At 30.7% G+C, this 15,594-nt stretch overlaps 1 protein-coding gene across 1 annotated transcript; it reads left to right on the top strand.

The window, feature by feature from the left end:
- Positions 1-881: 881 nt before the first annotated feature.
- On the top strand, positions 882-4,165 carry LOC133700851 (auxin-responsive protein IAA26-like). The gene is made up of 6 exons (XM_062124551.1): positions 882-1,503; positions 1,681-2,221; positions 2,625-2,878; positions 3,267-3,414; positions 3,804-3,868; positions 3,981-4,165. Exons 2-6 carry the CDS (start codon positions 1,716-1,718, stop codon positions 4,013-4,015), a joined length of 1,008 nt encoding a protein of 335 aa, XP_061980535.1. The 5' UTR covers positions 882-1,503; positions 1,681-1,715; the 3' UTR covers positions 4,016-4,165.
- Positions 4,166-15,594: the final 11,429 nt, after the last annotated feature.

Here is a 15,594-nt window from a genome sequence, read left to right as displayed (position 1 = left end):
CCTGTCTAAGGTAAGACTCTAGAATCTAAGGCTATTTTTCCTTACTAGCATTTTTTTTTTAACACAGTGAATAACATAGTTTTTTTTTTTGATTTACGTGGGTGTCCGGGCCAGCTTGCGCGCACCACGACTAATCCCACGGCCCACTGAACACCCTGCAAACCCAGTGGGCATGTAAGGCACCGCGAGGGTGACAGACATGCACATGAGGACTCGAACCCAGGAGCAGCAGGAGGAGACAAGCCCCTCCCACCGCCAGGCCAAGACCCTCAATGCAATAACATAGTTTATTCAATTGGAAAACGTCGTATTTATAGTTTGTCACTATTCTAAATAGTAATATCTAAACAAATTATTAAATCGGCAGGAGAGAAAAGAAAAAAAATAAAAATTTAAAAAACATACTGAAGTCTTAATTATGATATTATTGATATAATTAAAAAAATTAACAAAATAAATCTAATAATATCAATAAAAATCACCAATATGACCCGAGTGTGTCTTATGTACTACTTAAAGATAGCAAGTAACTAATTTATTTTTGGTGGCTAATGTGGTACACTCAGATCATTGTGGTATTTTTTATTTGTGTCGTTTAATTTATTTTGTCAATATCTTTTAAATGATACTAATAATATTGCAATTAGAACTTTAGTATAATTTTAAAGGTTTTTTTTTTGTTTCTCTCCTATCTCCATCTCATTTAATATTTTTTTTGGATTTTGCTATAAGTTATAAATATTATATTTCTAAATTATGATATGTATAATTTTTTTTAATTGTGCTATTTCACTAGTATTTTTAATTTAATGAGATAATTTTTAAAAAATTAAACTCTAATAAATACAGAACTTATGTGTGATGTTGTCTTGCGTTTAGAGAAAAAGAGTATCTTTTCTTAAGGGAGGTCAGCAGCAGCAGCACGCTTTGCTTCCTTAGCTAAACAACCTAACGTTTTTAGAGCCAACCCCCCTCCTTTCTCCTGCTCGGTTGCGTGCGTTTTGCTCCAAAATTCCTAGTGTACTGTTTTTGGGTTCTTGAGCTGTCTCTCTATAGTATTAGTTGTTAGTATAGATATAGATAGATAAAGGGAATCTCTTTCTCTCTGGTTTTTAACCTCCCTTCATTTCCATTTCCTTCCCCAACTTTCTACTTCAAATCACCTTTCTTATATAGTCAATCTCCTCTTTGTACATCAGAAGCAAGTGGTACTCCCCAATACCTCCCTTGTTCTTATCATTGCCTTTGGCTTTTGAGTTGTTGAAACACCTTTTCTTTTTTGTGTTCTTCATTCTCTTCGTGGGATATATTATTGTTTTCTCTTTGATGGGTTGATGAGAGAGTTTTTAAAGGTTGGCTCTTGCTTTGCTAGTTGAGATCTCAAGGTCGTCTCAGAAGCTCCTATCTAGCTTCTTGTTTTTAGAGGTCATTTTTAAAAGTGATTTGAGGATGTGGGTGTTCAAGGTTTTGAGTGCTGGTTAAGGAGTCTACTAATTTACAAAGGTATGTAGCCTAAGTAGTACTTAGTCCCTTTTCTTTTGGTTTTTGTTGTAGTATTTGCTTTCTTTGCTCATAATCACACGGTTTTGTATGTTTTCCTGTTTTGTAACTTTTCATGCCTTGGTGTTTCACGTTCCTGTAAAGTTTTCTAGTTTTCTTACTTCTTTCTCGTGTCAAAAGTCGAAGGAAAAGGCATTTTCATCTGGTGAAAATTAATGGAAGGTTGTTCGAAGAACGTCGAGGCATGTCCTCAGTTACTGGATTTGATTCCCAAAGAAAGAGAGTGGCTTGGTAAGGGAGAAGATGAAAGATCCTCCTCGGAAGACAGAGAGCTTGAACTAAGGCTTGGTCCACCTGGTGAAGACTGGTCTCTCAAAAGCACCAGCAATAGAGAAAGACACAAGTCTCAACTTCTCTCTTTTGGATATTTCACCAATGGAAACCAACAAACTCACAAGTTTCCTTCTTCAGCTGAGAATTCACATGTTTGGTTTAATAAAAAACAACAGGGAAAGGTTCCTCCTTCGTATCTCAATTTTCCATCATCATCCACACCACCAACAGCAACTGCAACCCAACAGAGCCTGCCTGTTATGGACAAGGAATCCTCACAGCCCTGTTGCACTAAAGTGGTAGTAGAGTTGCCGCAGTGTGCAGAAAAGAAGGCATTTTCAACACCAGCTCCTGCCAATACAGCTGTTCCCAACAGCTCTCAGAAAAGGTACTCCAGCTTTTTTACCCTTCTCTGTACTCTCGCAGTCTGTATTTTTGTAGCTTTTTTGACAGGGGATATTCATTCACATGTTTACTCAGCTAGATGATGTGTGGTCCATACCATAGTTTCTGCCAGTATGTTTTTACTTGTTAAATTTGATCGATGTGCTAGTGCATGTGGTAATTCCTTTTTCTTGGTTTTAAAATTTACCACCTCTAACTACTGTTGATTCAAGATGCCTGCTAGCTTTGTTTGGTTATCAAAATCTTTAACTGTTATCCTTCCATTTTTGTGCTAGTTCTACTTTTCTTTTTCTTTACATGTATGCCTTTTAATGAAGTTTTGATCTTTATCTCCTTCCCTATTATTTATTGTTTTGTACTCTCTCTTTAATGCTCCTTCAAAACAGAATTGCACCTGGTCCAGTAGTTGGTTGGCCTCCAATTCGGTCTTTCAGGAAGAATCTTGCAACCAGCAGCGGCAGCAATTCAAAACCAACCTTTGAGTCTCAAAATAAACCAGCTGGAACTTGCAAGAAAGGGTTATTTGTCAAGATCAATATGGAAGGTGTCCCCATAGGAAGGAAAGTGGACCTCAAAGCCTATGATAGCTATGAAAAACTCTCAACTGCTGTTGATGAACTCTTTAAAGGCCTTCTTGCAGGTTCTTCTCAAAACTTTTGTATAGTAACAATTTTACCCGTGTGGTCAATTATTGAGGCCTTTTAATGTTACCAGATAGCAAAAATGGACGTGCTTAGATTCGATAGTTATGTTAAATATATATTAGTAAGTTTATTGCTTTCATAAATTAACATGCACTGTCAATTTACAATCTGCAAAGGCCATGGCATATCCATAGGTTCAATTATAACCATTTGATTGCAATGGTTAGTCCAATTTATGTTTGTTTAATTGCTGTTTGAGTTGCAATATTCTTGGATCATTTGCTGCTTGTTTATCTTAAACAATCCCAAGACGTATGTGTTAATGTTTACTTACTATACAGACAAGGGTATCTTATTTTTTTGTCTTTTGTGTCCTTTGTATAGCTCAAAGAGATTCCTCTTGTAATGGAATCATGAACAAGCAAGAGGAAGAGAAAGCAATTATGGGTGTATTGGACGGAAGTGGGGAATATAAGCTTGTTTATGAGGATAATGAAGGAGACAGGATGCTTGTTGGGGATGTCCCATGGCAGTAAGCATCTTAATTACTGTGGATTTGATTCTATATTACCTCATATTATATTCATACTAATATATGGTTGCTGATTAAGCCTATAACCAAACACCAATTTATGCTTTTATGTCCTTTAGTATGTCCCGAATAACTGAATTGGATTCCTAATCGCTTAAAACCATGATATCCTTGCCAAATTCATCTACTATTTTGTTTATTACATGTATGCTATCTCTCTCATAATTAAATGCATTATCATGTCTTTTTTCACCTAAAAACAAATACTGTACCATTGTTCCCCGCAAGCTAATACAGAAGGGTATTAAATTTCTTGATCTGGGTTCCGTACTGGTGTAGTTGGGTTGTACATTTGTACTAACACCTTTTATTTTATCTGTGATTTGTAGCATGTTTGTTTCCACAGTGAAGAGGCTGCGTGTATTAAAGAGCTCTGAAGTTTCTGCACTGAACCGTGAGTATAAATTTATTATGCTAAGAACAAACTTAAGCATGGATTAACTACCATCTTTTCCTTGCCTGGTGCTAATTACCGAATGGCTGGCTATGTGATGTGTTGTTTTCAGTTGGAAGCAGCAAGCACGAGAAGGTGCCCGTGTGAATCAAGTGAACAAATTAAGATGAGTTTTGCTGTGAAGATTCTCCACTCGTGTGACTAAGAAAACTGGGATTCCGTGGTCCTTATTTTGTTTATCTAATTTGTATTGAACTTTTTGCAACTCAAAAGTATATATAATTACTAGTTATATTACCTGTAGGAAAAAATATACATGTTCAGTCGATTCAAGCACATCGTAAAGAAGAAAAAAAAAATCAATGTTGAATGGAAAAAAAAAACAATAACTTGTGTTTATTTATTAATTTTTTGACCCGAGTTATTTGACCAAAAATAATAAATTAAAAAAAAATTATTTTTAAAAAACTCGAAACTTAATTTTCATTCAACTAATTGTTGAAGATTTTTTTTTTAAATCTAAACATATAAAATGATTAAAAGAAATGCAATTGTAAGAGAAAAAAGTTTGTGAAGGATAAACATAAGGATAAACATATAAAAAGAAAAGCAAATTCTATGAGATTAGGTTAAGGATAAACATATAAAAAGAAAAGCAAAGAAAATCATAAAGTTTTTTTTTTAATTTTTTAAAATAATAAAATCAATGTCAGATTATGAAAAAAAATAAGTGAAAAAAAGATATGAAAAAATCACGAAAATCAATTATTAACAAGTCAAATATTGAAAAAAAAAATCAATCACATAAAAATAATAATTGGAAGCAAAAAAAAATAAAATACGAGCTCACTTAGGTTAACCTGCAAACCCATAGACATGATTATGAGATTAAGATTGAGATAACCATGTAAAAAAAAAAACAAAGAAAACCATGAAATTTATTAAAAAAATAAATGAATTCAATGTCGAGTAATGAGATAAAAAAAAAAGTAAGAAAAAAGAAGATGTGAACCTATAACCAGACTATTTAACTAAAAACATCAAACTAGAAAAAAACACAGCTCAAATTCTAATAAATCAAATGTTAAAGGCTGAAATTAAAAAAAAATCAATACAAAAAAGGATTCAAAAGAAAAAATATCAATTAAAAGAATGAGAATCAAATTTGAAAAAAAAACAAATTGGAGGATGAATAATTTTGGATTGAAGAGAAAAATTGAAAAGAAAAATAAATTTCACAAAAGAATTAAAGAATAAACCACCAAGAGAATGATGATTAAATTTAAAAAAAAAATCAGCAAATTTAAAATTTTAATTAAAGGATGAAACTAAAAACAATTGAAAGTTCATAAAAGAGGCAAGAAAAAAAAAAGAATCAAGGACAAATTTTTAAAAATAAAAAATAAAAAGCTTAGATTGAAGGATACAATTGAAAAAAATATAAAACTTACAAAAAAAAGACATAAATTTAACATTCAAAAGAATAAGGATTGATACTAAATATCCCAAACCAAGGGGATCGCCTTGAAATCTTCAATGCCATGCATGAATTTTGATGGAGCAGAGAGAAAAGAGAAATATAAAAAAGAAAAGAAAAGAAAACATCCTCTTTAACAATCCGTCCATCACAATCTAACATGCACCACCTGTAGAGAAAGAGGACACTGCAAGCAATCAACTAACATGATGGTAGAAAATTCTTCACCACCATATAACACGTTGTGCGCAACTGAAAGTTTGCAGAACCTTCCACGTGTTTTCACGTGTGTGGAGCATGTCTGACAAGTTTTATTTTTTGTTATTTTTTATAAAGACCAATATACCTCTATCCATTTGACAATAACCAAAAAACCCATAAGAAAATACAAAAATACCCCCTAAAAAAACTAAATAAATTCTGAGGTTAAGTTAGTAAATTTAAAGTTTTTTGAATGTGTTTTTTTAAATTTTTGAAAAGATAAACTTACCAATTTACCCAACTGATTATAACAAAAAAAAAAAGAAACTCAGATAAAAATACCCCTAAAAAAGACTTAATTAATTTTGAAACTGTGAGAAATTTAGTAAAATGACAGTTTAAAAAAAATCCCTAGAAACCAACTACAAGTTTTTTTTTCTTTTAAGAATAGTGAAGGCATTTTACTTCTTAAAAAAAAGACTTTTGTATTACAGGCAAAACAAAAATGACAAATGAATAATATGTAAAAGATAATTTTAGCCTTGAGTTTAGCCTTTTTAGTTGATGCCGTCAAGGGCAAAATCACCAAATCTCTGTTGCAATGCAAATTAATCTTCTACAATATTTTTCTCACATCTTATATATATTTTGTTAAACATCTACCTCATTTTCCTTCTTTTTTTTTCAATATTCTTGATGCCCTTTTCATGACACTGCTTAGGTAATGTTTGATATTATAGTAGCAATTATTTTTTAAAGTATTTTTTATTTGAAAATATATTACAATAATGTTTTTTATTTTTTAAAATTTATTTTTTTACATTGATATATCAAAAAAATTTAAAAAAATAAAAAAATAATTTGAAATATATATATATATATATATTTTTTTGATAAAAACATGGCCTAGCAGCGTATCCAAATGGGGGCCTTAATCATCAAGTTAGAGCACAATGTACAATTTTTTTGCGGTAGTATCCATAAAGGGCAAAAATAAATAAATAAATAAATAATAATAATAATGTACTTGTAATTTTGCTTGCCCTTTTTTTTTCCTTCCAGATTTTCTTAAATTTATTATAACTAGTTGTTCATAAACTGCATAGGTGTGCACACTTCAGAAATATGGAAGTTGATAATCACAATTCGCACAGGCTAGCTATGTGCTCCAGGCTTGACGTCAAAAAAGAATCTGATGCTAAATTTTATCGCTGACCTTACATGAAGTTACTGTTTGGTATTGTATTTTTAACTATATTTAGATGTATTTTAAAAATGTATTTATTTTTAATAAATATCAAATTAATATTTTTTAGTACTTTATGATGATTTTGGCTTATATTAAAAATTTAAAAATATTATTTTAATATATTTTTAAATAAAAAAACTTTTAAAAATAATTTCTTTCATGTTACTAAACATGCACAAAGTTTGCTATGAAGCTAAGGGCTAAAAAGCTATGCTTATTAGAGGCTTTATGTATGATGACTTTTGTTTTTAATGAAGTTTCACCATTTGTTAAGAAGAGAATGCAATTGGAGATCATTAATTCTCCCATGTGCTCTTAATCAAGAAGATTTTCTTGGTATTTTGAAAAAACAACTGCCATATATAGTGGTAATAAAGATTAATTATCATGATAGATGAGTTATTTTTCCACATTAGCATAATAAGCCAAATTATTTTCCAAACTAACATAATTAGAAAATATATTGTCCACTCTAACACATAATACGAGTTGTCTATATACAACATGCACGACCTATTAACATGTACATGTAGACATAAATGTCCGTAGGTTGCGCATATACTACATGAGCAACCACTAGTTGCGCATGTTGTATTTGTGCGTCTTAATAAGTCGCACATGTAGTCCATGCACAAATTTCCAATTAATTATTTCAAAACCATTTTCCTCTTTTTTTTCCTCTCCCCTTACTCTTTTCTTCATTTGCCTTCTCCTCCTAATGTTGTCCTTAACTCAAGTCACCTGATCTTTCTCTCCATCATAAACCCCCCCCTTTATTGTGATAAACCTCTCCTCTCCCTCTCTACCACTGGTTCTCTCTTTAGCCATCCACTCATGACAACCATTGATCCGCCGCCACCACGCACAAGAGTTTCATTTAACCAATTAGAGGTATATTCACCTTCCCCCTCTATTAATTTGTTATTTTGCTCGGCTAATTTGTGTATTTTTTAGGGTTAAAGTTTTAGAGTTTAGTCTAAGATTTTTGTTGATTTTGCCTAAATTAACTATAATTTGAAATTAATTAGATATACAATTAGTTAAGTAAGTCTATAAATTATGTTATTTAGTAAGAAAAATTGATGAATTATGTTGCATTGATTATGTTAGTGTTATGGTTTTAAGGTTTAGTTTATGGTTTTTGTTGGTTTTGGATTTTTAATGTAACTTGAATAATTTGCTATATTGATAAATTATCATTGTGTTTTGTTGTGATTTTCACATAATATCATCATATATCTTCTATAGTGAGAATATTATGTTATTATGGTGACAAAGTCATCGATACTAATAATGATATCACTTATCATAGAGAAAGTATCGAGTTATGTGGCTTGAGATTAAACAATTCATTTGACAAACTTAAAAATTTAGTATGTCGAGGGATTGGGTGGAACTTTTCTGAATTTGATGTTGATATTACTTGGAGGATGCTAGGTGGAGGGTATTTGAATTGTTATGCTAGTGTGCCCATACTAGTGATATGAGTTTTAATGAAATGATTGGGTTGATCACTACTAATGAGTTACAAATATTAGGACTCTACTTGAATATGAAACCTAAATGAGAAAACTCTTCAAGTCACAAGTTACAGTCAAAGGACCACACAATCATCACATGCAGCAGGTCTATTTAGAATAGTTTGATGATGTAATGAACCTGATATCAATTCAAAAAATTATGTTAATGGAAGTTCAATTGGGTATGATAATGATTTTATATTGTTATAATGAATTTGAACTGAGTGATGAGAAAGATGATTGTTATGACAATGATATAGTTAAGGAAGATAGCAAGGTGAGCTAATAAACCAAACAATGAGATCTTTTATTTTTGAATTTAAGGATGCTAGTGGATCAAATCATATGATAAGCTTTGATTGAGCTTTAAGTTGTAGGAATTCAAGCTTAAGTATTGAGTTAGAGGTTGGATAAATGTTATGAACCAATGCTGATTTAATTAATGTAGTTAAGCGATGACATGTAAAGAATTCATTATAATATAAAGTGCAATGTTCAACCACAACTTATGTGAAGTTACAACATAAGCACGGACCATCATGTAAATAGTATTTACATGGAGGATATCACAATAATTCTGATTCATCTGAAATTTGAAAATTGAAATAGTCTCACACATGTCGCAATCCAATGGTTATGTAAATCCACTGTCAGATTGACTTTAATTTTATTGTTAATATGAGGTTGACCATTATCAAAGTTAAAATAAGTATTAAAATTGCAACAATTCAAACTACTATCTGTAAAGATTCTTTGTATGATATATCATATAAAAAGGTTTGGTTAACTAAACAAGAAAATATTAGAGAGGTTGTTTAGAACACATGAGGAGTCTTTTCAAAAGCTGATGGTTGATGGTGATACAATAATATTTAAGAGAGTATTATAGACATTTAGACCTTCAATTCAGAGGCTTCAATATTATCGTCCACTGATAAATATTGAAGACGCATTTATATGGGAAGCACAAGGCAAAAATCTTGATTGGAGTTGCTTACATGAATAATATGGTTTTGTGTTTTTTCCCATTATGTTATGCTTTAGTTAAAGAAGAAATGAACAATAACTAGACATGGTTTTAGATTTGCTTCATCGACATGTCATAGGTAGTTATACTAGATTGTGTATAATTTCATATAGACATGTAAAAATAAAAAATGCTATGTCATGGATATAAGTCGAGCCATATGAGATTATCGTTATTATTCCTGCCACTTTATGAATAATTTCAATAAAAGATTCAAAGATGTGGCATTGAAAAACTTTCAAGATAAGATATGTCAAGAACCTTCTAGATGAAAATTTGATACTATATATGATGATATGGTTGTTAGAAATAGTCAAATCAAAGAATAGCTTAAGATTCAACCAAATGAGAGATGGGAACTCTCATATGATGGTAGTCATTGGTATGGAAATATGACTACTAATTTGTCAAAGGTTTTCAACAATATCATGAAAAGTGTTTGTGGTTTGCCTTTGATGGCTACAATGCAAATTACCTGTTTTTAGTACTAATAAATATTTTGTTGATTGAAGAGCTATAATTGATGATTGCATTAGTTGTGTTGTGGCCTCCGTAAATGCTGGCCGAACCACTTATTGATGCAATAAAATCAAAATCACATGTCACGAGTATATTTAATATCTCAAATGGTGTATTTCAACTTGAGACCCCCAGTAACTAGTAGCCAAAGAGAGGTTCGATGAACGGTTTGATTTAATTAAGTAATGTATATGTGTGGAAAATGACAATTGTATCATCAACCATGCTTGCATCTCATTGCATATTACGAGATGTTGACTTTGAACAATTTATTGACCATTTATTTTCTAACATCAGTTAAAGAGATTCATATAGTTTTTATTTTGTACCCTTATTTGATATTCTATTATAGCTTGATCATAATAGTTCACGAGTTGAAGGATGTCTAACAAGATGGAGAATTGAAAAAAAGTTGATTAAGATCCACTCATTTACATAACAAGATGGATGGTAGAAAGAGGCATACACAAAATAAATATGGGTTATGCGGTGTAACATGTCATAATAGGAAAACATGCCAAAGTGGATAATGTAAGTGAAAATTTTTATTTAAAATTGAGACTTGTATTTCATTTTTCTATGTTAATTTATTATTTTTTATCCTTTTATTCTCTATCCTTTAACATTTGTTTTTCACAGGTAGACATCATGGTGTGAACTAGGGGAGGTGAATCTATATCAGGACATCGTGGCATACAAGAGGATGAGTCCTCATTATGTCAACGTCTTGATGGTTATCTTGGTGTTGGGATTGCAGTATAAGCACCACTTTGAGAATATTTGGGCTCGACAAGTAAGTTAATTATTTTTATATAATATGGTCACATGATAAATTTATAAATGTTGTTAATACTTATGTTTATATTTATTTGATGAAAATCTCAGGGTGGTCTAGTTAAACCTCGCCATTATACACTAATGGACCTAGATAACAATGTTTATCTTTATGTCATTGAATTGGATTTTTCAAGATTAGTCACCTAAGATGCGTAAATATCAATCATGATTTGATTGCAGCATTAGTAGAGTGATGGAGGTAAGAGACCCAAACATTCAACTTTCTTGTTAGATAGATGATAACCTTATAAAATGAAGCCATGCTAGTTAGCCTTATGATAGATGGAACTCCTATTACAAGTCCTATAACTTTCAACGAAGATGAATTATGTCTTCATTTATTAGGACGAGTTCCTCTTCTTGAGGGATATAAATGGGATTATATTAGGCTGACATGGTTGAGGGGGAGTTTTGAGACCCTACCTGAGGGCGTGACAAAGGTTATGTTGCATTATTATGTTAGAGCATATATAATAAACTTGTTTGGGGCCATAATCTTCATTAGTTTGACAAACAATGTAGTTTCATGTTACTTTCTGCCTCTGCTAGAAAACTTTGCTATCATTCATAACTACAATTAGGGCTCGAAAATGATTGCATATCTATACCATCAACTTTGTCATGCATGCATGTCAGATGGGAAACAAATCGATTGATGTTTATTGTTCCTACATATATAGTTTGATATCATGTTCTATAAACTATTTTGATTTTTTTTATATACTAATTTTTCATTATGAGTATGAAACTATGGTCGCAGGAGCTTCTTCACATCGATCATCTTGATGTTTGGAAAAATCAGATGCCATGGTTACGGGAAGACGACTCTCAATTGGAGCTTGATAATGATAATTATGAGTACATTATATAATTTAAATATTCTATATTTTTTCTTCTAAATTAACTATTTATCATGTTAGTTGGGTTGAGGAGTTGGATTCATATAAACCTTACCAAGTATGTGTGAACTCGATTATTCAATTTTTTTATTTAACTTTATTTTTTGGGTGTGAGTATTTCTAATATTTATAAGGTTTTATAGGTGATATGAACATTGTACACCAATGATTTGATTGTAAGATCATCTTTAGTATGTATGGAGGGATTGATTTAAGGCTATTAGTGGTCCCTATGCACTATTTTATCATTGTTGATGTGCATAGCTGGGTAATATGTTAGTTTGGATTACATCAACGCATACCTGATGATGTTGACACATTTGATGACCTGCATGGTGTTAATTGTTGAGGTAGAATGGATGCTGATTGATCGGTGGTTCATGTAGAATATGTTAATCTTTGGCATGCGAGGAGAGATTATATATTTACAGAGTATTATTCACTTATTGAGTTAGATATCTATATGTCTTGGTATATGAACATAACTAGGTGATTTATAATACAATATGAGAGCATATTACGGACGTCCACATGACACTCTGGATTAACTAACACGTAATCCAAATAATTAGGAGTCCCATACACCAAGATATGTAACAGTGTTCAATTTGATTAACTAGTTTTTTAACTAGCACTGAAAAAATGATACACTTGAGTCTCATACACCAATGCTCTATTAATCTCTATTAACTAGCATTGATACACTCTGGAAAAAACTAGATGATTAGTAGAGATTATCAATGGCAATGTTCTGCTGTCAAGTGTACAATTTGAAAGAATGATGGCTGTAACAGTTGCGCACTTTATTTTTTTTTCCATCGCCACAGCTGCTCCAAAGTAAACAGTGCAAAGGATCCTTTTGGCGTTGGGTGGGGAGAAAGTGGAAGATTTTATACTCTTTTTGTTCACAAGGGGAGACCAAAGCCCTTGCCCACGATGACCCCTGATAATGACAATTGTCCTACGCCTCAACACTAAATTCCATTCTCTTGGGGGTCCCTTAAACTAGTTCCCTTTGGAATCCACCCACCATTGATTTTCATTTGTATGGTTATCATTTGCTTTGGGACATTAGTTGTCGTTTCACTTTCAATGTGCCTTGGAGCTTTTTAAAAAATGGCTTGAAAAAGATGTTTGGAGAGTCTTGAAGGGTCATTTTCATTGAGAGCTGCCTAACTTCCAGGGCGAAAATTTAGAATGGTCCTTTTTCCAAAGTAATTGATCGTACTCTGTGACTGCATATGTTATTCGTCTATCTACGTACCTTGGGGTTATAATTTCAATAAGCCTATTTCATCTTTTTAATATTTAATGTTAATAAAATTACTTGAATTGAGATTTATATTACAAACATAATTTAAATTAAATGATTTTTTTAAGGAATTAAACATTTACTTCAAAAACTGAACTTAATGCTTAATAATTGAAAATTTTCTTTTAAAAACATATAAATATCCTAAAACAAGTAAGAAAAAACAATAATCAAAACATTGTATAGGATTTTTTTTAGTAAATGGAATTATTAAATAATTTAATAAAAAACTATACAAGTTAAGATCTAATATATTTAAAATAAAATTGAGGTTATTTAATTTTAAAATATTTAAAGTTATTAACTATGTAATTAAACATCAGTTAATTACTATTTATGAAACAAAAATGATTAAAATTAGTAATTTTAAAATACTTAAGGTTGTTTATATTCAATTATTAAAATAGATGGGTGGAAATGTTTTAATATTATCATTAAACTCAACATAACGATACAAACTAAAAACTCTCGACCCAACTTTTTTTTTAGCTTATATTTTAAATGAAATCGCTTGAAAATGAACTCGATGTGACCTTATCGACTAACAAGTCCAAAGAAAAACAATTAAAAAAAACATATCAGATTAACCCTAATTAACTCATCAAATTTACACTCGAGTTATGAATTTTATCGGGTCAAATTAATTTTTTAATTTTATTATATAATAAAAAATATAAAAATTAATTTATCATCAACTCAATACTTGAAAATAAAATTTTAAAAAACTTTATATTAAAAAATAAAAATAAAAATAAATTTAAAGAATCAATAAAAAAAACCCAAAGGGCTTGTTACAGCAAATCCCAGGCATGTGAACATGTGCTGACAAGTGGTGTCCTGTCTATATCATAGAAATGCAAGGCGACTTTTAGCTACGGATATGTGCTCAACCAATTAAGCTGCAACAACAACATGAAATTTTTATAAAAAATTATAAAAATAGTTCTCTATTAATAGATATAGAGTAGTAGTAATTAAAGAATTAGCTAGGAATCAAAGTTCGTTGCAGAAAAAAGAAACAGTTGTCCACCAGAAAAAAAAATTGTTTTTTTTTTCTTTTTCAGAGGAAAATATTACTTTTTATAAGTTTCCTTGATTTGTTACCGAAAGATGGCTTTGCATCATGTCAAAAGTGTTACCAGTGCAGTAGAAAATGAGACCACAGTATTAACACTAACGTTATTATATGATAAAACAAAACTTGTTTCTTACTATTCATCCTCCCTACTTTCTATATGGACGACACTGTTCAAGATCAGCGAACTTTTTTTTCTTTAAAATTTCATTCTTATATAATGAGATTTCTTTTGGTAGCATGCTATTATTTCCCATGCAAAAAATCAATCTAGGTGTCAATAAATTTATCAGAGAAGAGTTTAATAAATATTATTTTTTCCTTCAAAAACATGTTAGAAAGAGTAGGTTAGAGTTTATAAAATTTGTTTATATTTGATTTGATTATTGGCTTTTAAGTTATTATAGGGTAAAAAATGTATTTATAGGTGTCTAGAATATTTTAGATGTCTATAAGGTGATAATAAGTTGAAATTTGGATTTCTAAGATGTTTTTGATGTATGGATATTTTAGTTTGAATTTTTGCATTTTCAATCCCTAGTGTTTTAGAATTTTATGTTTTGATCATAAACATTATTTTTTTAACTTTCATTCTCTAAATGGTGAGAGACAAGAGAGAAAATTCTTAAAAAAAAGAAGGAGAGAGAAAAGATTGATAAGCTACATTCTGATCATAAGAAAAATTGATTTTAATATTAATAATTTCATTTTAGAGATAAGAGTTTAATAAAGGTAATTTTATTTAATTGCTTAAACAAACAACCCATTCATTCTATTAAGAAAAAACTTAAGTGAATAACAAGACGTCAACTATTTGTTTTTAAAACAAATATAGCAACACTATTATACTTGACCTATCAGGTTCAACTACGTTTGGCCCCTTTTATTATTATTGTTAATTTTTTCATTGTCTGGTGTTGCACATGAGCGTGCGGCGTTAAGGGAGTTTGGAGGAGTTGTATAAAACCTCTAGGTGAAAAATTATAAATTGACTAGTTTCATGTAAAATAAAAAGAAAACAATTCATAACTCTTGATCGGGTTATCAGAAAATTTTGAAACTTTATGAGGAGCCTTCTAATATGATGCCTTAGCTTGGGTTAAAATTTCAGAATTTTTAGAGAAATTCAGAAAATTTGACGAAAAATCACAATTTGACTAGTCTTATGTTATTGGGTGTAATTTTAAATCCGGCCATCAGATTGAGCTGAAATTTTATGAGAAACCTTAAAATATATTGAATAAAATCTGGTTAAAAGTTTAGGATGAACGGAGTTTGGTAGTGCTAGCAAAGAATAAAGACCGTCAAATGGAAGCAAAAAGCTCATTAAGGGTAAAATGGTAATTGTCATTAAAACTAAAACAAGGCAGCCCCTTTTCTATTATGAACTGCCGACTGACAGTAACAAAAGTGGAAAGAAAAAAACAATAAGAGAAGAACGTGAGAAATCAAGAGAAAAACAAGAAAAAGTGAGAAAGAGCTTTGAAACTTGTAAGATTGAAAGACTTAGAATATTAAATTAAGAAAGAATCAAGTGAAGGAAGATATAAGAAAGGTGAGGAGGGCTGGCCACACTAGGAGGAGAAGAAAAGTTGGGAGAACTTAGCTTG

Source organism: Populus nigra, chromosome 8, assembly GCF_951802175.1.
Source record: "Populus nigra chromosome 8, ddPopNigr1.1, whole genome shotgun sequence".
Taxonomy (NCBI): Eukaryota; Viridiplantae; Streptophyta; class Magnoliopsida; order Malpighiales; family Salicaceae; genus Populus; species Populus nigra.
The sequence above is the reverse complement of the archived record's forward strand: the minus strand, read 5'-3'. Positions and strand labels throughout refer to the sequence as shown.

Excerpts from the sequence above, each read along its gene's own strand:
- LOC133700851 (XM_062124551.1), top strand. The coding sequence starts at position 1,716 with ATGGAAGGTTGTTCGAAGAACGTCGAGGCATGTCCTCAGTTACTGGAT. Across the intron at positions 2,222-2,624 it reads CCCAACAGCTCTCAGAAAAG|AATTGCACCTGGTCCAGTAG; the intron begins GTACTCCAGCTT and ends CCTTCAAAACAG. Across the intron at positions 3,415-3,803 it reads GTTGGGGATGTCCCATGGCA|CATGTTTGTTTCCACAGTGA; the intron begins GTAAGCATCTTA and ends TGTGATTTGTAG.